The following is a 22,360-nucleotide window of genomic DNA, read 5'->3' as shown; positions in this document are numbered from 1 at the left end:
CCTGCTATCTGCTAGACTCACTCATCAAGGACAGTGAGTTCAGGAGCCCTAGGCTCCAAGACAACCCTAACGGGAAGGCATGGAATTAGTTGAAACTGGGAAGAACCATATGTCAGGGTCACTTTCAGTTCATGATAAAGCACACCCCTAAAAGTGACCCCTGCTCCTTGCAACCTGTGAATATGAAGATGAAGATGTGGTTAAGTTAAGGTGCTTGAGTAGGAGTTACTCAGATGGGCCCAATGTTGCCACATGGGTCCTTCAGAGAGGGAGGCAGGAGGATCAGGGATGTGCTGAGAGAAGCAGGCAGTGCACTTCAGTGTGAGAAGGACTCAACCCAGTGTTGCCAGCTTTGGGGATGGAAGGAACCATAAGCCATTGAGTGTGGTGGCCTCCAGGACCTGGAATAGACAAGGAAATGGATTCTCTCTAGGGCCTCCCCAAGGAGCACAGCCCTGCCAACACCTCGATTTTAGCCCAGTGAGACCTGTTCTGAGCTTCTGATCTCTAGCACTGTGAGACGGTGACGTGTGTTGTGGTGAGCCTCCGTTTGTGGTAATTTGTTACAGTAATGACAGGAGGCCAATGCCGCCCTTATCACTGAAGCTAATATGATTAGGCGGGGGGACTACTGCGGATTGAACCCAGGAGAGCTCTACCACTGAGTTGCACCCCTAGCCCATTTATTTTTTATTTTGAGACAGGGTCTCACTAAGTTTCCCAGGCTGGCCTGAAACTTTCGAGACACTGGGATTACAGGTGTGCCCCATCAGGCCTGGTGCTTATACACTTTCTGTTCAAACCAATTTGCTGATTCTGCCTCATGCAGGTCTTCTGGCTGGAATGCTTTAATATAAGCCTTTAGAACAGGGTTTAGAACAGGGTTTCTAAACTGTGGTTTGCCTCCTTTTTAACTCTCATGAGATCAGTTTTGTGTGTTAAGACTAGAATTTTTAGGAACTAAAAAAGAATATTAGGGTTAATTGCACAGAGTGAGAATAAATATTGTTTTGGGAAGATTTTGCTTCCTCTTGTGTGTGTGTACGTGTGTGTATATGTGTGTATGTGTGTGTGTGTGTGTGTGTGTGTGTGTGTATGGGGGGGACCTGAATGGGCATATTCTGGATCACAATGTAAAATATCTTTCCTACGGGGGTGTTAGGAATGTTTGACAACACTAATCTGGAAGGGGTCTTCCGGTGGCAGGGCTAGGAAGCCTGTAGATGTCTTTAGAGTTCAAATTCTACAACACAAAGCAATTACAGTGGCAGCATTAACTTCCGAATCATCTCAAAGACTTGATGTTCTGAAATTATTCTCTGGCAGGTTCTACAGACATCTGAAAATTATACTCTCGAAACCTATCAACTGTTCTTCAAGCCCCTGTGGGTTAAACTTCACCTTGCCAAGTGTAGTGTTGTGTTTCTCATCTTCTTTGGCAAGGAATTTACAAAAGCCTTTGAAAATATTTTGAAATGACTTTAGGGCCCAGGCTGGAACTGTTGCTGTGATAGGCATGGTTTTCTGCATTAAACAATTTCAATCGTCAGCTGAATGTTTTCCTCCAAGCTTCTTTGGGATAAGCATTTATAGTTCAGGATGTAAGCAGGTGGGTTTTCTGGATGAATGCTTCCCCCATCCCCTTTTTTGGGAGGGGCAGGAGGGACTCCCAGTTTTGGACTTTGTGAACCAGCCCACCCACAGTGCTGTGTGCACTGCTCACTCAACTTCCTGACAGAGGAGGAGCGATGGGATGGAGCTGCAGGAAGACAATCTGGCTGTTGAAGAAGCGTATTAAGTAACTGAGCAGAAATTTAAACCGATACGCACGGCGAAGGAGCGGAAACCACTTGGATGAGTAGTACCAGGAGAAAAGGTAGTGAATTGTGCTCAGTGGTTAAGAGCCCCTGGGTTCATCCTGGTACCAACAAAACACAACAAAACAACAACAAAAAACCAAAAAGCCTACACACCACACATTGAATGAACTTTTTTCTCTCCCAACCTATGCTTGCTTTTGCACACCCTGCCTTGGTTCATGGACGTGAAGTCTGGACATCAAAGGATCACTCTGACCTCTCTGACACCTCCTCATGTCCAAAACAGACTAGGTCTTGGGGATGGTCTCTCTGTAGCAGCTCTCCAGTCATCTCTTCCTGTCCAGTCCCCGCCACTCTGCCTGGACCCAGGCCCTCATCACCTGTCACTCATTCTGTGAAATATCCTGATTGGTCTTTTATCTAGTCTCCTTGTCCTCTCTTATCTATTGATTAATATCGGATTTCATTGCTAGCCCAAATGGATGCATTGCAGTTTATAAATAAACCACGAACTATTACTAACAGTGTGGATTTGGGCAAGTATTTAACCTCTTCATGTGCAAAATGAGAGGAGTAACAGTTTCTACTTTCAAGGCTTATTGTGAGAAAAAATAACTTGTATTTTGAACTGTAGCATTTGGAACTGCAGCCTACCTGCAGTGTGTACGTCAGGTGAGCCACTGTCGCTGGCAATTCTGGCCAAAGGGAGATTAGCTATTTCCATTGCATCTTTGGTGTTCTGACTGTCCCACAGATCAACCCTAGATTCCCAGGCTGTGCCACAGAAAACAATGTGGGTAGTCTACTCCTTCATCAGATAGGAAGTGAGCTTCAGAGAAAGAGGGGTACAAAAAAGAGGATAAAAATAGCAGACTAAAGTCAAGGAAAGGTGCACCGCAAAGGCACTTGATTTTCTGAATGAAGACAGGAGTCTGTCATTTAACCATAGGAGCATTTAAAGTAGCAAGTGGGCTTATTCATAATATCCCTTTCAGGCCAGAAGTGTCTCAGGAGATTTTTCCCACTGGTCCCCAGCTTTCCCCGTAGTCTGGAAGGAGCCTTCTGGGTTGACACCACCTCATTTCTATAGGTCTGGGTGCAGACCCTGCAGGATCCTCTTCACAGGATGTGCTCCAGACTCTGGTCCTCACTCGCCGGCGAAATGCCCAGCTGCTTCTGTGACACTACGGCAGAGCTTTCTCCACAAAACCCGGATTCCTCTGCCAGGAATGTAAGATGACATTTAAAAATAGCTTTCTTTCCTATGAGGTTGATACAGTTTGACTACAAAATGAAAAATTTACCCATCCCAGACTGGCCATGCTGCTTTTCACTCAGCTTCAGACAATAATTTCACAAAGACAAACTGGAAGTTGTATATAAACTCTGGCTTTTGCCTCTTTCTCCACAGTTAGTCTGGACTGGAGATGTTTATATGGCTATCATTCAAAGCACCCTGCTGCATGGGTGTTTGTGGCTGGGTTTTTTTCTTTCTTTCTTTCTTTCCCCAGCCCAGCAACATCTGTGTCTTCTCTTCTGGTGCGTCTGCCTTAGCTAGTTGGAAGTTAGTCAGAGATTGAGAATTTTGAGGGTGGTACAACTAGTAGGCTCACTATTGACAGGCACCTGAATTTTTAGACCCTTGAAACAAACACCTGATAGATAGTATGACCCAGGCTCAGATGGAATTAATGAATACATTTAATGGATTTAAGTTAATGGATAAAGTCGGAAGCTTTCCCTGCACTTGTACACACAATTTTTTTTCCTAGTTTTTTTTTTTTTTTTCCCTTTGGGTCTTCCTTTAAGAAAAATTTGGAATCATTCTAAAAAGGAGCCCAAGAGGGATGAAATCTGTTCAACATCAACAGCCATCTGACATTCAGTGCTTTGATAGGTCTTGCTTAGCTACATACAGCTTCATCTAGTGCAGTGTCATGACAGAATGCTGCTTGACAAGGTCAAGGTGTTTCAGGCCAAGGACTAGGGACCTGATGGGAAATAAACAGAAGACCACCCCACTCCTGGGCCCTGCAAGTGCGGCAGGCTAACCCTGCCTCTCGCAGTCTGTCTATCTTGTAGGGACTAGCCCACCTGCCTGGCAGGCCAGATTCTGGCTTTTGTCATTTCAGCTGCCATTTCTGTCATATCCAGTCATGTGGAGGAGCTACTGGAGAAGGATTAAAATGGATTCTCTGAAGACTGCAAGCCTTCCAACAAACCTGCAGTTGGTTCTGGTTTTAATCTAGCTGGTGGCCATATATACAGGCAATGACTTAACTTGTCTAAAATGGTCAGTCCCAATTTAATGAGAAGCATGGGGTATTGTAAATCCAGGGGGTGAAAACCAAGCAAAGGAAAATGCAGGCTAAATATCAGGGAAAATTTCCTGATCATGAGCCTGGAATGAGGATGGGGGAAGTGTGGTCGGTGTGGTCAGTGCCTTAAATTAGACTGGGGGATCGTGGGTGGAGAAGAGCCCACTGTGGCCCTCTTCCCTCGCTGAGGTCCCTCTGGGCTTAGCCAGCAACCATGCTCACCTGATATTTCATGAAATACATGAAAGGCAGTCCCCTGACATGTATGATTCTGGCCACTTTTGCTGGGGAGCTAGGAATCTTCCCAGGCCTGTGGAAAGTTTTGCTAGATGGAGATGTTCTCCCCGATTAGAGGGAATGAAGGGCAGGCACAGTGTAGACGGGTCTTTCTCCATGAGCTGCCTGTCCCCAGTCGTTTGTCTGAATTTCTCTGCCTTCCCTGCTCCAAGTCTGGGAAACCTACTTCTCCACCAGTGGGATTTCTTTGGCCAAAAGGTGGCACCAGACTCAGAAAGAGATGAGGGCAAGCTGAGGTGCTCATTCCTCTTGCTCCTTCCATCTCTCAGCAGTGGCTGCAATTGTATAAGGGCACTGATCTGAAAAGATTTTCAGGAAGGGGTCAGAGATTACTAAGATTGTAGGCTTTCCAGGTCAAGAGGCAAAACTGAGGATAGTATATAGCTATAAAACACTTCACAATGTCAAAACCATCCTTTGCTTGAGGGCACATCCCAGGTGATGGAGCAGGGTTAGATTGTCAATTCCTGCCTATGACAGCTCCAGATGGGTGCTCTCTTCTCTAGGCCTGTGGCTCTCACTGGGTTCCAGTGCCACCATTTCTTCCTCACCCTGCAGGCCTACGGGTCAACAGCTCTCCCTGTTACTGGTCCCTGGGGCCTCACCACCTCTGTGGGGTCTTTTACCCTGCATACCCTTTGTTAGCTCAACCCTTCGGAGTGTGCCTTGTTTTAACAAAGCACTGTGATGAACTCCATGAGAAGGTTCAAGAAGGGAGAACAGAATTTATAGTGCCAAACAAGGTTAAACGCTTTGTCCCAAGGCCTAGAAAGTGACGTAGGCACTGTAGCCAGAACCGGGCTCACTATGGAGCATACGTCTTGTTGAAATTCTATGAGGCTGAGATTCCAATGGCAAATCTTCCTTTCTTCCAGACCAAGAGTTCACATTATTCCTTTTGAATTCTCTTCCACACTTCTATTCTTCTTGTTCCTGCCTTTCCTCATGCACTCAGCCCAGACAAACAAATGATCTCTTTTTCTCTTCCTTCCTCGGAGATGGCAAGAGGAATGTCACCTTCCTAGACAGAGTATTAAGGTGAGCTGTGTGGTTGGATGCTCTGGGAGTGGCTTCATAATTATATCCCACGCTTCAGCTCTTTAACAAGGAATGGTGGAGTCCCTCTCTCTGCCAGGCACAATGCTGTTTAATGAGGCTTCAAAGCATAATTAATTGGTGCCCGCCAGGGGTGAATTCTGGTGGAGAGAAGACTCATAAACACGAGTAACCACAGCAATGGCCCTCTCCCATCTTCCACCGAGCGGAAGGAGTGAGTAAGCATTGGCATCGCCTGTTCCATAGGCAAAAGGGACTCCACACTTTTCTTGTGTCTTAATGAGGTAGTTCTGTGAGGGGCTCAGCAAGTCCACCAGCGGCACAGGCTTCTTCCATTAGGCTTTTTAGGAGATTCCATGACACTCGGATTCCCAATCACTTAACATTAATCCATCAGTTGTGTTGGTGATAACAATGGCCCCACTGTGAAATCTCATGTGAATCTCCTTGCTGAGATTCCTGACAAATCACAGGTCTGCCCATGGCCGCTTTACCTATTTTAATAGTCCACAGTTCCTGTCCTCTGAGAACTCCCTATGGAACGCTGGCTAGAACCTTTGGTGACAACTTCTCCACTGGCTTATTGAAACCCAAGTGACTGGGCTCTACCACTGGAGTTTCTGACTCAGTAGATCTTGGGTGGGGCCCCAAATATGCATTTCTAACAAGTTCTTGGGTGATGCTAATGTTACTGGTCCCAGGGACCACACTTTAAGAACCAGTGATTTGATAGAATGATGAAGGAGGAAGTTCAAGAGCCAGGACTCTGGAGGAAGTGGTTAATGGGGTGACCAAAGACTACCACTTAGGGAGTTTGGATGTGAAATCAGAAAATGGAGGCATTGGGGAGCAAAAGGAGTTTCATTTGATGAGAACATGGGCAAATCATGAAGGCCAATATGCTTTTGAGGATTTTGTGAGATTCTGAGCAATGAGGCCTGGGTATCTGTATTTCAAAAACACTTCCAGGTGATTCTGATACTCAGATTTGAGAACCTCTGTATATTCAGTATCTGGTGCTTACTAGGCACATGACAAAACTCACTGAACTACTATTAATTCCAAGAGGATGTTGGGAATGTTTGAGATTTTTTTTTTTTTTTTTTTTTTTTTTTTTTTTTTGGTACGAGGGATCAAACCCAGGAGCGTTCAACTGCTAAACCACATTTCTAGTTTTTTTTTTGTATTTTATTTAGAGACAGGGTCTTATTGAGTTCCTTAGGGCCTTGCTAGGTTTCTGAGGCTAACTTGAACTCGAGATCCTCCTGCTTCAGCCTCCCGAGCCACATATTTTGGACTTTTAAATGTATTTGTCCATATCCTTATTTATTTCATGAATCTCAGTCCTAAACCACATTTAATAGAGAAACAACATGCACTCAGGCAGAAACTGGATTCTTCAAACAAAATTCATGTTCTCTCAACATGCAAGATTACAGAACACAAATTTAGCTACAAAGACACAGTATTAGTCACAAAGTACAGATTCCTGAAAACAACATAATAGAAAAATCCCCTTTCTTCTTCATCTCTGACAATCTTCTTGGCTCCTTCCTGTCTGAACATGTCCGCATACCACTGCATGTTCTCCATTAGAAAAGAATCAGGAGCAAACAGCTGTTCCTCAAGCAAATTGCATCCCGCCCACATCTTCCCAGAGTTCAGTCCATTGCCTCAGAGGGCTTTTATCTTAAAAAAGAATCTCACTGCTTTAAACATGGCAAACCAGAATGGAAACGCATTGCAATTCGTGGTGAACCTGAGTGAACTTGGCTGAGAAAAGATGACTACCAATAGAGTTTCATGCCACTGTTTGAAATGGTATTTCTTTTGATTTTGTAGGAGAAGTGCTGATCCAAAATTAGCATATAACTCAGTGAATGATAAAAATTATTTGTCTTGTCACTGGGCAGGGGAAAGGCTGTGTGTGTGTGTGTGTGTGTGTGTGTGTGTGTGTGTGTTCATGTGTGCACGTGTGTGCGTGTGCATGGGATGGTCTCAGAGGCTGGCTCTCATATTCCTTTACCTAAGGTTTTGGAGTGGGTTCAGGCTATTTGCAGTATGGAACTAGAACTGTGGCCCTGAACTTGGGCCTTGAGTTCTAGCCCTCAGCACAGCATGGACTTTGCCTATCTTTGTCTATGAAATGAGGGCGTTGAGTCTTTTCAATGATATTTTCCAGGGCTTTCTGGAAATTGGCACAGATGCTTAAGGCCAAGGCTAAAGAGAAGGGTTGATCCAATTATATGAATTCAAAGTCATTGGCACCCCAGAGGAAAACAGGCCCTGAGGGAGCACTAACTGCTTCCTGCAGCTTAAACTTCCCAAGAAGCCAAAGAGGATTTTAAGATCTGAAGCTGTGGTGGAGGAAAAGGGTGGAAAACTTTCAAAGGAGATTTGCTCTCAACCAGGAAGGGTGAGTCCGAGAGGGCATTTGGAGTAAAGAGAGCCATACCTTGATGGGAGAGTACCACTTCCGGGGCGAGGGGGGCCGGCGCATATTGTTGTTGAGATTTCGAGGCTCAGGGAACTCATACTCCTGCTCTGGCATCTTGACTCTTGCATTCTTTGCCTTTTCCAACTTAGCACCTTCTTCTGTGGATCCCTTTTCTCCCCAACGAACCTAATACAAACAAAATAAAATAAGACAGAGTGAAAAAATAAAACAGGCTGCCCCTGGGGAGCAAGGCTGACAGCCAGCCATGTGACGTGCCTGCATCGCTACCCAGGCCTCACTCCCTCTGGGTTTTGAGGGCCAGGGAAGAGGAGGGCTACGTACGGAAAGAGGGAAAGAAGGAGAGCAGAAGGAACAGAGAGCCCAAGCCATGTGTGGACACTGAGGGGAGTAACTGTCCCGGCAGCGGGACAGCATGTGTAAAAGGCCCCGCAAGGCCAGGCAAGAATGGATGCTATTTCAGTCAGAAAAGAAACCAGTGGGGGAAGTCAGCATCTGTGTGACCTGTTCTGACGCATGGGGGCGAGGCGGGAGGTGCACAGTTAAGAGGCTGCACCTCATCTCTGAATCTTCCGGCTTCACAATCCACATCCCCGGCAGGCCGTAAGTAGGAGTTGTCATCATTTGCTTTGGGTCCCCATCGTGGAATAGACAGAATGTGAGTCAATGCACCCAAGTGTCCTCTCACCTCCATCCTTTTAATGCCTCCAACGCCTCGCCCACCATAGTAAGAGGCGTCTACCGTGGGCCATTTTTTCTTAGGTAGACCATCATCATCTTCTTCCTGCAGAGAGATTGTGATACATGAAGGACAAAGCATGGTTGCCACGTGTAGGTGTCCGCTGTGGCAAGGTAGGGCTGGGTAGGAGCACAGGTTGTGGACTCTAGGGTTAAATTCCGGTGCTTACTTGGGAAAGCTGCATAACCTATCCACAGGCATTTTTTTTTTTTTTTTTTGAATCTGTAAAGTAGGAAGAAGAGCAGTGCTGTCAGGGGAGGCTGTGATGCGCTCCTGGGACCTGTCCTCTGCAGCTCATTCCTTTGAAGGGTGCTATGGTGCTATGAATGTGTCCTCCAAAGCTCACATGTTGGAGGCACTCCCCAGTGCAAGAGTGGTAGGAGGTGAGGCCTAACAAGATGTAATGAGGTCCCTAGGGCTGTGCCCTCAGGAACAATGTTACCTGGGGAAGGGGTTAGTCATCACAAGAGTGGCCGTGTTAGATAGGCGAGTTGGGCCCCCTCTTGCTCGATTATCTTTTGCACATTCTTCCTTGTCCTTCTACCTTCTACCATGGGATGATGTAGCAAGAGGGTCCTCACCAGATGTGGTCCCTTGACCTTGGACTTCCCAGACTTATAAATCTCCAGCACTGTACAAAATGAATTTCTCTTCTTTATAAATCATCCAGTGTCAGGCATTCTGTAACAGCTGCAGAAACCAGACTAAGACAAAGGGCTTCTCATCTTATCCTGTCCACATGCTGATGTCTTAGGTATTTATATCCTCAGTCCTGACTCCTCTGAACTCTAACTTGACTTCACAGTCATGTTTTCTCTTGAGAGCTCCTAAACATCACAAGGACATTATGACAAAGAGAAGTCCTGATTTCCCCACCCAAACCCACTCCTCCTATACTCTTCCCCACTGCCTGAGAATCACCCTTGAATTCTCCCTTTCTCTCTTTACCCGCTTTACACACCCTCCCGATTATCAGCTAGTTCTGTTGATCCTACTTGTAAAGGATCCCAAATCCACTGACTTTTCCACCTCTGCCTCTACCACCCTGGGCCCAAGCCCACGTGAGCTTCACCTGGATACAGTGGAGTCCTCCTGTCTGATCACCCTGACCTCTTACTCCCCTATAATCCATTCTCTGCACAGGAGCATAGCAAGTCCAAACTCTGCCTCCGCCCTGCACGCTGTGCCTCCGCTCACCCCTCTGACCTCTCCCTCAGTAACACCCTCTGCCTGTGTTCCAGCCTGCTTGCCCTTTTCTGCTCTTCACATACTCTGAGCACACTCCTATCTTGGGGTCTGAGCACAAGCTGGCCTCTTGTCAGGGAATGATCTTCCCTGTCTTTTTTCTGCTCACTGTTTAGAGAGGCCTGGACATTCTTGTGAAGTAGCCCCAGTCTACTGGTTTTATTTTTAACTATGGATCTTATTATGCTTTGAGGTTTTCTTTTCATTTTTTTAAAATGCTTTTTAATTGTCAATGGACCTTTATTTTATTTATTTATACGCAGTGCTGAGAATCGAACCCAGTGTCTCACACATGCTAGGCAAGTGCTCCACCACTGAGCCACAGTCCCAGCCCTGGTCTGAGGTTTTCGTTGTCAATCTTTCCACACTAGAAGGTGAGTTCCACAGAAATTTTGTTGGTTGTGTTCACTATCATAGGATGCTCCTGGAGTTATGATGGATGGACTTACATTCAGATAAACCCACAGTGAGACAAAAATCTCGAGTTGAAAATGCACCAAACACACCTAATCTACAGCCCGCCACAGCTCAGAGACACAGTGACCTGTAGAGTAGTGGTATTTCTCCTGGTGATCGCTCGGCTGACTTGGAGCTGTGACTTGCTTCTGCTGCCCACGTTGTAAGGAACTATCGTATTGCACATGGCTAGCCGGGGAAACATCCAAACTCAAAATCTGGAATACAGTTTCTACCGAATGTGTATCACTTTTGCATCATTGTAAAGCTCAAAAATTGTGAGTTGAACCATTGTAAGTCAGGGACCATCATTATCTCTGCTCTTGAAACAGCACTAATTGGTAGGAGGTAGGTGCTCAAGAATATTCTGCTGAATCTGTAAAGAAATAAGCTGCCTCAAATAAGGCAGCCAACTCAGTGTCATGACTTAGTTCCGTGGCAGGAAGTTGGTCCTTATATCTTTTAAGATGAAGGGCGAAAACAAGAGGTTTTATGGGTGGAAAGGGAAGGATAACTAGCAAAACTGCTTTTCACTTTGGCTCTGTAATTATTTGTGTTGTAGGAGAAAAGTGTCACTGTCCATAGTCGCAGTGGATTATGAGGAAGTGCATGGTTTCTCTCCTGGGTAGAGAAAGGAAGGTGGAAAAGGAATCTATAAAGCACAGGAATAAGCCCTAAAGGATCACATTGCTCAAAATGCCTAAGCTGCTTCTCACAGTCTTGTTTGAGTGGCCATTTGGGGAATCAAACTCAGGGTGAAGTCCTATATAAGGCCATCACCGTGTGAAAAGGGGCATTCTATACCAGAGGCAAGTCACAAAGCAAGAGAAAGCAGAAGGGAGGTCAGGACCCAAGGCACCAAAGCAAGATGGGACACATTAACCCCGTGAGACTCCTGGAGTCAAGTGCTGTGCTTGGGATGGGCTGGCTTCTTTAAAATTTTTTTTGTTTTATAAATTTAATATATCTTTTTGTTGTTGCTGTTGTTCTGGGGATTGAACCCAGGGTTATTTACCACTAAGCTGCATTCCCAGCCCCCACCCTTTAAAATTTTGAGACAGGATCTTGCTAAATTGCTTAGGACCTCACTGAGTTGCAGAGGCTGGCCTTGAACTTGTGATCCTCCTGCCTCAGTCTCCTGAATTGCTGAGATTACAGGTGTGTGCCACCATGTTCAGCTTTAAATTTAATATATCTTAAAGGACAGAGTAATCATAGCTGACTGGAGATTTGCAATATTCCGGTAGATGACACTTGGGTCTCTTCCTCTCTTTTTAAAATAGATGTGTACTTTTTCCTCATGGGACTGTGATCCCTGCAGGCAGAGTGAATTTTCTTGATCCTTGTATTCTAAGTGCCTAGGAGGTGCTCAATAAGCACACACTGAATTCATGATATCACACAGCTGAATTTATGCAGCCTTTACCACTTAGGTACCAATCACTCTTCTAAGTGCTATTTAATCTCACCAACGGCCAGGGAGAAAGGCAGTGTTATTATTCCCATTTAAGGGACTAGGAGTAGTGAGGTTAAGTGACAGGTCATCCAGCTTGCAGTGCTGGATTTGAACTCAGGCAGCCTCACTGCGAGTTCTGGATTTTGTCCCTTTGTGTTTTGCTTTTCCAATCATTTGATGGTATTAGGTAAATGCTAATTTTCTACTTCTCACTCCGTGTACCTGCCTATTGTGATAATTTATGACTAAAACATATGACAAAACAAACACCAAAACCTCCAGACAACAAAATGCTACTTGAGTATTTTACCTTATGATCTAAGTTCAGAAGGTTTGTCAAGTCAGGGACCTTATATATCTTACACATATGGCTACACAGTACCATAGAGGTGGGCTGATAGCTCTGCCCAGGTACATAAACAATATCTGAATCCAGGAGCCTGGCCTTCCTGATTTAGGGCAGTTTACTGAAAGAGATGACAGAAATTCTATCTCCTAAAATGGAACACAGCAGTGTTAAGAATCTAAGAACTTGCAAAAATAAAGCTGCTTTATTCAATAGGGGACTAAAATGAACTGCTGAGTCTTCTAATTTTTTAGATTACAGGAATGCAAACATCAGAGACCATCGAATTGGGCCTTTTCATTGCACAGAAGAGGACCATAAGACCTAGAGCAACAAAGCGACCAACGCAGGAGAAGTTCTGGTCTGGGCTCCAGAGATAGCGCCCGACCTCTGCCCTCCACCCCGCATACTTTATTATGAACTCCAAGAACGATTTAGAATTGCTTTCCTCTAATCCACAGACTGCCTGAAGGTATAACAAGAAGCATAGAGACGGCTCCGGAGCACACCACAGCGCCCCTCCCCTCATCTTTCCACTCTCCAGGGGGGCGGGGCCCTGGGGTAGGAGGGCGGGTCATCCCCATGAGCATGCGCAGGGCTGCTGTTCATAACAGGAAATGCCTAGCTGTAGAAAGTCTGCTCCACATGCTCATGATCACCAAGCCCATCCTTCAGTCGTCTGGCCAGAGCTTGCCTGCCAAATTCAGCAACAACAGCACAAATCAACACAAAGGCCGGGGGTTTGACCAAAGGGAGAGTCAGAGTTTCCCCTGCAGCAAGCATGGGCCTGTTTACACATTTTGGAGACTGGAGGGTTTTGCAATCCCCAGGAAGGGAAGGAAATCTTTGATGTTTCTTTTCATTTGACCAGAAATGGATGGAATAAAATTTCAGACCCCAGCAAGTCCACTAAAGCAACGGTAATACCTGGGGTTGAATTTCTATAACTAAGTAAAATAGAAAGCCTCTTGGGATATTTCCCCTACTCTACCCTTTAAGGATGTATCTAGAAATTCTCAGTTTCTCTCTCTCTCTCTCTCTCTCTCTCTCTCTCTCTCTCTCTCTCTCTCTCTCAGTAAATAACAAAATACAACAAAAATACTTTGATATCCTCAGTGGGTACTGGGGACAGGACTGGCTAAGACAAATTGCTTTATATGAGCAGGTAGCAGGACTCTGGGGTTTGGGCAGGAGCTGAGCAGAAAAGAGTGGAACTGAATTACCAGCTAACTGCCAGAGGACACTGGAGGAGGTGATTTGAGACCCTCCCAGTAGTGGGAATGGCAGGAATGGGAAAGAAGAGACTGTCAGAAGTTATGTGTGGTCATCCAGCCCCATACTTACGTGAAAGCCCCTATATAGGATTCTGGTTTGCCAGAAGGTATCTAGCAAATGAGGAAGATGACCTAAAGCAGAAGCAGCAAGGAGTAGGAGTCAGAGGTGCCTGACTGGGAGAAACCACAGAGATCGGGGAGGGATGCTGGTATCCCATCAGGGGAAGCTGAGTTTAAATCTTAAAGGAAGTGGTGGCCCCAGACAACCAGTTGGCTAATGTTTGGGTAACACAAGTGGTAGCACATTCCTCGGATGGTAGAGACTGATTCTAACCTGCTAGTCCTCAGGCAGATCTGGGTGTGCCCTCCAGCCTGCTCCTGCTCAGGAAGAATCAGCTGTAGCATATGAAGTCTGGTGTATGCATTTGGTTAGCCCATAATTGGATTAGTCGTGTGCTGTCTTCAGACACTGAACTTTTCCATCTTTCCCCATTGTGCTAGGCTTTTGTACATCTCCATGCTTCAACATTTGGGATTCCACATGCCTGGAAAACCCTTCCCCATTCTTCCACCATCCCTTAAGACATCATTCAAATGTAACCTATTCATTGAAGAACTCCTTGATTCCCCAGAGAATTCAGTTTCCCTTCTTGTGTTCTCATAACTCCTGGTACTGACCTCTACTCACCCAAGATATTTAACTGTGAGATAAACCATGAGGTAGAAAGGGTGAGGTTTCAGATCTTGGGGTTCCCTTACTCCTCCACAGAGACTGTGCACTGGGCAACTTTACCGAGTATGAATAATGACGCCCCCCACCTCCCCAATGCGGTGTAGTGTACCTGGTGGCCCTCAACTCAGGTTCTGTATCATTCTTGCTTCTCTAATATCCATTTGCTAGAAGAGCCAGACAGCCAGTTTGACCCAAGAGGATTCTCAGCCCCAAACTCATCATGGGCACCAACAGAAGAACATGACGGAAACAGAATCTAGCCACAGGGAAATCATTTGGAATCAACTTTTAAATTAATTTGTAACACACCTTAAACCCATATGATAAGCTACAAACAAGGACTACAAACAAGGACTTTTATTTGTCCATTCCCTTCCTTACTCACTCGGGCAACTGTAGTTGAGTCCCCAATTCTTGCCAGCACAGTGATGTATTTTGAGAAAAACAGACTGCAGCTGTCAACAACATGCTTTGCATTTATAGAGGAGTAAGTTTTGTGAGGTTGGAGACATGAAGTAAAGGACTAAGGCCACAGAAACTTCTAGGCCTGGGAGGCTCTGCAGGGCAGAACTAAACTAGAACTGGCTGGACTGTCTCATCTGATCTTAGGGGATAAGCCAGAGAGACCCCCTTCATGTCAGTTTTGGTGAATTCCAAGGAATGAATTGGCAGATCAGGAAAATTCAGCACCACTTCTGTTTGTACACACAAACAATTCCATAGGATTTAAGATTTCCTAGTTCTGGGTGGCATTTAGCATGTCACGGTGCCAGGAGATCTGTGCACTTACACACAACGATGAAGGCCAACACAATGACTGTCCTCTATTCTTTTTCTCTTTTTGGTACTGGGGATTGAAACCAGAGGTGCTTTAACAATGAGCCACATCTCCAGCTCTTTTCCTTTTGATTTTGAGACAGGTTCTCGCTAAGCTGCTCAGAGCCTTGCTCAGTTTGAGGTTGGCCTCACCGGTCTCCTGAGTGGTACTGGCCCATCCTGTATTATTCAATAATGAATATTGTTAATTTTCTTAGGAGGAATGTTCCCTTATAAAAAGAAAAAAGGTATTGAGTACTGCATTCTGGGTCTGTTCCAGTTGGAGTGTACAAGTATGTGAGGGTGCATTTGTGTGTGAGAGAGAATGGGTATTTGATGTCCACTAGGAAGAAGACCCTTGGCAGGACCTTTGACCCCTCCAGGGTGGAGGCTACTCAAGCGTCTGCGCAGACGTCGCTGGAGAGGTACCAGGCCTGCTGCTACTGGGGAGTCTGACGTATCTGGTCCTAGACAAGTTATATAATTTCCCATTACTCAGTTTTCCTATCACAAAATTTCTTGCCACAGAGGAATTGTTAGGGATCAGTGAGCACAATAATAAACCTGGAAATAAGTTCAGCATTTCAAGCCAGGTGCTCATTGTTCATTGGATTTCCCTCCAGTGTCAGTGTGTTCAATATACACTCCTCGCCCTTTGGATACAAAACACCAGCCGAGAGCAGTCCATGCTGGCTGTCTCTCCTCCTCCCCGCCCCCTTCACTAACTCACCTACAGCCCAGCGCTGAGACACGGCGCTGTGGGAGTGTGAAGGAGAAGGCAGGCCAGGAGAGAGACCAAGAGAGGAAAAGAGAGCAGAGAAAGCAGAAGGGAATAGTTACGCACTAGGGCACAGAAAATAAGGGGCCGTCTTCGCGCCAGTCTTTCACTTAATAAACTAATTAGTTAATTGGAGGTAGGGGCTTGCTAAGTTGCCCAGGCTGGCCTCAAGCTCATGCTCCTCCTGTCTCAGGCTCCGGAGGGCCTGGATTATAGGTGTGCCCACTGCACCTGGCTTCGTGTCAGTCTTAGAAGGGGCTATCAACCTTGTCTGAGGGCCACCTGGCTCTAGGTGGGGTTACACTGCCACTCAGGAAAGGAACTCCTGAGGCTCCTGCTGGATTAGAGGCTTTGCTGCTGATGGCAGTAGCTATATACTCCCCAGGCTCAGGTGAGAAAGGGCTGTACTCTGCTTCCTCTCCAAGTTCAAATTCAAAGCCAAGTCCCATCACTTAATTACTGTGTAATCTTGGATGAAATATTGGTTTAATTTGGTTGTGGAATGTCCCCAAAGACCCATTTATTAATGGCTTGGTCCCTAGCCTGTGGTGCTGTTGTGAGGTGGTGGAACACTCAGGAGGTAGGGCCTAGTGGGAGGAAGTGACATCAGTGGAGGTTTGTCCATGGGGGGGATACTGGAACCCTGCCACAGAGGGTTCCTGCTACTCTCTTTTGTTTTTCAGCCACCATGTACTTCTGCCACAGGACCAAAGCATGGTGGCCAAGCAACTATGGACTAAAACCTCTGAAACCAGGAATCAAAATAAACCTTTTCACTTTAAAGTTGACTATCTCAGGTATTTTGTCACAGTGATGGAAAATTGACAAATATAACTATGCTATCCTCATACCTCATCTTTTCATCTATAAAATGGGGGTCATAATAGTGTGTCTTTGTTCTAGGGTTGTTGAATGACTGAATGAAAATATTCCAGAAAAAAATTTTGTGTAGCTTCTTGGATAGTTATAAATGCTCAGCAAATGTTATCTGTTGTAATAACCATAGTATTAATTCTGATAGAATCTCTGACTTTCTTCCCAATTAGGGCCAATTAGGTCAACTTTGTAAGCCTGCTGTTATATCCTCTCTTAAGTGTGACATGGAATCTCACACTTGTTCTCACAGCACATAGCAACACTCATTCTGGAGTTTCTGAAAGAATTAGAATTTTAAGTATCTATGAAACATGGTGGCTACCCACAGGCCTTTAACTCCATCCTATTTAATTTTCCCAATATCAGAGCCTACAGGCCTTAATTTATCTGATGCTAGTAAGTAGAACATTTAAACTTTCATTGCTGAGGCCTCTAATTTGGGTAGTTTCTTGGTTTATTTATGACATTACATTTAATTGATTAAGCCAGAGAGCTTCAAAAGGAAATGAGGAGGGTCTAGGTTCTAGGTTCTAGGAAGGGACTGTTTTGTTCTCATCATCAAATCAAATGTACTATTGATCTGTCCAGCCTGTGGCACGATCAAAGTTAGAAAACTGTAGGTGTTCATGTGAGCTACATATTTCACTAAGAAAGAGATGGGAGTGAGGAAGAGTCTTCTCTTTCCTGGTATGTTTACTTCATATGTGGGGCTGTGTGTGTCTGAGACACGTAGCTTCCAGAACCAACTTTCCATTTAGTCATGGGGCTTCCTGTTATGTCTTCCCTGTCAAATGTGTGTGAGGTTGTGAATAATAGGCTATTTGAGAACCCATATGAATGGCAGGTGGAATAAGAATATGGCATAAATTTTTTAGCAATAGCTATATTTGTGTGTGTGTGTGTGTGTGTGTGTGTGTGTTTCTTGGGATTAAACCCAGGGCTCTGTGCATGCTAGGCTAGTGCTCTATCCCTAAGCTGCATCCCAGCCCCCTAGCTTAGTTTGTAATGAGACTGAAGTTTAGTTTAGTAAACCATATACACCAGAGAGGTCATGGTGTCTACCCTAGGTCTACATCTCCTTCCAACCAAGGGAATTTATTCTCTCCTTGCTCAAGGGGGTTGTGGCCTGTTAGGAAGCACATGGCTCTTCTCTTCAGCCACAGTTAACTGGATCAGGAGTGGGCACTGGACCCAAGTACTGCCAGTTCACTGGTTGATTGTGATCTGAGGTTTATGATCTGTGGTCTAGAGTGAAAAGATGAGTTGGACCAAAGATATTCCCATGTTGGGAACTGGGAGATAGAAACTGAGAGATTGAGGCTCCGTTTTCCCCAGAGGTTAAAATAAGGACCTGGAAAATGCTAGCAGGGAGAGTCAGAACAGAAGGGGCCTTTGCAAACCAGAATTATGAAAGTATGGAGCAGGCCGGTTAGAAAGAGTAGAGGAAGTACAATCCGGGAGAGGGGCAGAGATGTTGGGAGTGAGGGAAAATGAGACCCATGAGGAAGTTGGTGCATGGCAGTCACAGTCTACCCGGGTCCATTTGTCTTGGACTGGCATTGAACTGGTCCCAATTAACAGCTCAAATGGTCTCAAAATAATTAATAGGTCTACAAAGTCAAATCCTCTCTGTGCCATAAATATGAACAAGTCAAGTATCAATTACTAAAACTTTCATCAGTTCTGTAACCATAATGTCCTAAGGGAGGTATGTCTACTGTTTAAATAACGAAACTTAGAGAATGAAGACAACTTTGTGAATCTTTCTAATGAGCTCTCTGTGGTCCTCTTCAATAGGGAATATCAAAATGCATAATGTAAAAAAAAACCAAACTATTAATTGAGTGTTTTGCAGCCTAATGAGTCTGATAAAAAATATAGTTAGGGAATCCATGGAAGGGTCTTACATTTAGAATGAAATCAGCAAATGAAGTAGTTCATTATTACATTCTCCCATCAACTGCCAATTACTTGGAGTAGAGACTTAGTGAAGAATTCTCACTCTGATGCCAAGAGGAGAAAAGTCTTAACCCAGGAAGTTCCTCTCTTAGTTGTTAACATTGAACTTCCATGATGTTTTTGAGATCTCTGAATTTCAGGTAATCTTTTCTCGTACTCTCTTCATACAGAGGTATCATTGTTGATTACATGGAATCTCAGAAAGTCATGCTTTCATTATATATTATGCATGTTTATATTCCCTATTAAAAAGGATTCCACATTAAAAAGGATCATAATATTTGCCAAAATTGAATACCCATTTATATATTAGATATTCAATAAAAATATTAAAAAAAAGAGCCATACGGTTGTCTTCATTCTCTAAGTTATTTTATAGCAGGCATGCCTTCCTTAGGCTGCCATGGTTAGAGAACTGATGAAAGTTTGGGTGATTAATACTCGTTCATATCGAGTGCTTGAATTCAGAGCTTGAGCCTTAGACACCATGTTAAGCCCTTTGATGACAAGTCAAAGATTAATTAAATATAAATCTTGACCTTCAAGTAGCTGGTGGGCTTAAACTTTGATACAGAAGGAAGACTTCATGAAATACCCTGGGATTACGGAGAAGGAGGAAGGAGGAATGAGCTTGAAGGAAGGAATTCCAGCGTGTTTTGTAGCAATAGCTGCACAGGAGCCACACTTGCTGCAGTGGTGGGATCTGAACCCAGGAAACTGGAGAGGGGGTGGTCTAGATTCAGACTGCCATTTCCAAAGTATTGTATAAGGAATTGTGCATGTGCTAAGTTATGTTATTTGTTTCTGTGGGATTTCTTCTTTTTCCTGCCAAAACATATTAGGAGAGAGATTTGGGCCAACATACATGCTGAGGTGATCTGCACAGCCTGTACCTGTCTTGGGCCAGCCCAGCGCTCCTTGAAGCCTCATGTAAGCTTTCGGGTCTCAAGCGTTCCAAGACTGTCATTCTGTTTCAGACAGCAGGTTTGCTTTCCTTGGTTAAAAGTGCAACTTCCATAAAAATATTTGCTTCAATTGGAAAAACCCAGTGATTTCTCTTTTCTTGCTTTTAGCTATTTTTTTCTTTTTGGGGGTTCCAGAATTGTGTAGCTGGGTATAGTGCTGCATCCTACAAATATCTGTTGAGTTTGCACTGTATGTGGAACCCCATGCTAGGTGTTGGATTCCTGGGGTAAACTAGACTCTCACAGTCTCATACCTGAATGGTGCTGGGGCCCCAGTGGCTGCCACATCACCTTCTAAAGGTAAATGCAGAGCCAGCATCAGAAGAAAGAGCAACAACTTTTAATTGAATGTAAGGGAGGGAGGGAACATTGTTCACCTCAGGGCCAACAGAGTAACCCCATCAAGGGAGCTTCTAGCTCTGTTTTACTTTGGGAGTCTAAGAGACAGCTGCACATAACAGAAGCAAAAGCCAAACTGGAATCATGGAACTAGCCATGGTGCCTTTTCTGGAAGGCTTTTGTGGATGTAAAGAGAGTTTTTTCCTCCTTTCTCTTTGCACAGCAATATAATTTCCTCCCTTGATTTCTGGGCAGAAAGTCAGCATTCCAACAAGATGTGCTTTAATTGATTGCAGCTATTAAATCCCTGGGCTTACATGCATATGGTCCAGGGCATAAGAGACACATGGAATTTAAAATTTAATCATCTTCCTTTCCGTATGTAGGAAACTTGACAAAGGCATTGGGAAAGGGAAGGGTGAGGGGGTGGTGCTCGATTTCCACACAACGAGAGTCTTTAGGGATTGAGGTAAGAACTTGAAATCTCATTAATATAGCTTTGGTCCCACTGAATTTTTGGATCTGTATTCTGGTTTCTAAATTGGCAGGTGTGGCTTCTAGGGAGTCCAGCTCTCCCAGATTAGGAAAGCCACTTGCTATGCACTCCTGCCTAGCGACGATCTTTCTCACGATATGCCTCAAACGCCTCCATTGTATCCAGGCTACCCTTGCATCAGAACGACTTATTGGATGAGTTAGTGGTAGAGTTTGAACTTGTTTTTTCTTTAGATGATGAGGATTTAAGGCCAGGATATTAGCATATCCTCCTCCAGCATATTTTCATTACTGCCTGGCACATCTTTAGGTAATACTGTTTTAAATTAAAGAAAAATGGAATGTTTTAGCTTTGGGCTGTTCCTGGAACCAATGATTATTTGAAGAACGTGGCAAGTTTGCCCCGATCTATACACATACGGTGTAAGTCTGCAGTGAGAAGAGAATCCTAAAATGTTTAAGAGGAAAAATTGGAACCTCAGCGCTCTAAATAACTGTATTGATAAAAACATTTATGTATAAACCTCAAATTTTATCTTTGTATGAAGATATTCTGTCTTTGGCTGCCTGCTTAGTTCAGTTCCTGATGTTCATGGTTAGGAAAGGGCCAAAGGCTTCACTTCCTGCTGCTTCACACGCTGTGGGACCCAGTTCTGCTTGCTCTTTCCACCCCACCTGCCACCCTGCCCACCTGGCTGTACCCTGCTCTGGCCACTTACCTCACTCTCCTCAACAGGGGGTGGAGGGACCTCCTTGATAATCTGAAAAACAAACAAAGAATAGGTCAGTGAAAATCTCTAGCTACCTGCTTTCTATAAGGTCTGCTTTCAGAGATTGCCTTGGAAGCATGGCCACATTACCATGGGAATGCCTCCAAGCATGGCAGATGTAATCAGTGCCATGACCTATCTGGACAGAATAGCTCGGTTAGTTAAGAGCATTTACCCATTCTTAATGTACTTTTGTACAGAGATATATGTTTAACAGGTAAGAGTTTCACTTCTTCCCCAAGTAGCTATCTTGCAAATGCATTCACTCATTTACTCATCTTTCATGTATTGAAGAATTCTTCCCTTTATCCAACTGTCTAACAAACAATGGTTACATGACAGAAGTTAAGATGGTGCTGCTGAGACAAGCCATGTATGTTGCTGGCCTCAGTGGATACCCATGAAGAGAGGATGGGCTGATCAGTCACAGCAATTCCTGACAGAAGGCAGCAAAAGTGGAATATCTCCTTTTCACTGACATTTAGGGTCACAAACATTTGATTAACAATTTTATAAGACAGTATTTTGCAGTTGCCCATCATCAGGGTTAAAGAGAGACACATGGACATTTTGGGCAGGCAAGTAGTTAGGAACCCCTTTTAATCTATGAGAGGATGGATGACCTGGGGGAGAAGGTCAGGGGAGGATGGCTGGATGGCATGCTTGTCCCCAATTTGTTTACTCTACTCATAAAAAGAAAGTCCTTGCAGTTAATTGAATTTAGAATGTCTTACATGGTAGTTTGGCCTTTATCTATTTGATCCACTCTGTCCCTCAGGAACTCCCTATCCTCACCCAAGTTTATCATCAGGATTTTGGGTCTTCTACATGCAGTGTGTTCTTTGGAGGGTTTCTGGTAAGTGCAGAGCTCCTCATATATCTCTTTTGATGTCTTAGCATCAGGACTGACCACTTTGTAGATGGGTATTCAGACACTATCCATGGGACTCATTCTTTAGGCTTCCAGAAAGACAGCTTGTCCCTGGCTGTAGGCCAGGTTGCCTCCCTGGCATCAATCTCCTCACCTCCTAACAAGCATATATCTCCTCTGGTTCCACAATTCTGAGAACTCACAAAGGCTCTGATCTCCACTGCTGTCCCTTACTCTACCCTCATCTGCAATGTCATCTCTGCATGATGAGACCTACCAACTTCAGCCTGTGGACT

General features: G+C 44.6%; 1 protein-coding gene across 1 annotated transcript in view; it reads right to left on the bottom strand.

Annotated features, from left to right (window-relative positions):
• The window catches only part of Antxr1 (ANTXR cell adhesion molecule 1), a 225,591-nt gene that overhangs the window by 54,164 nt on the left and 149,067 nt on the right, over window positions 1–22,360 (bottom strand). Inside the window, exons 14-16 of the mRNA XM_047522286.1 lie at window positions 21,143–21,184; window positions 8,635–8,730; window positions 7,947–8,114 (exon numbers count right to left, since the gene is read on the bottom strand). Coding sequence (XP_047378242.1) covers window positions 7,947–8,114; window positions 8,635–8,730; window positions 21,143–21,184 — 306 coding nt within the window. The remainder of the gene's footprint in view (window positions 1–7,946; window positions 8,115–8,634; window positions 8,731–21,142; window positions 21,185–22,360) is intronic.

This window comes from Sciurus carolinensis, chromosome 13 (genome assembly GCF_902686445.1).
Source record: "Sciurus carolinensis chromosome 13, mSciCar1.2, whole genome shotgun sequence".
Taxonomy (NCBI): domain Eukaryota; kingdom Metazoa; phylum Chordata; class Mammalia; order Rodentia; family Sciuridae; genus Sciurus; species Sciurus carolinensis.
This window is presented reverse-complemented; position numbering and strand designations above follow the sequence as displayed.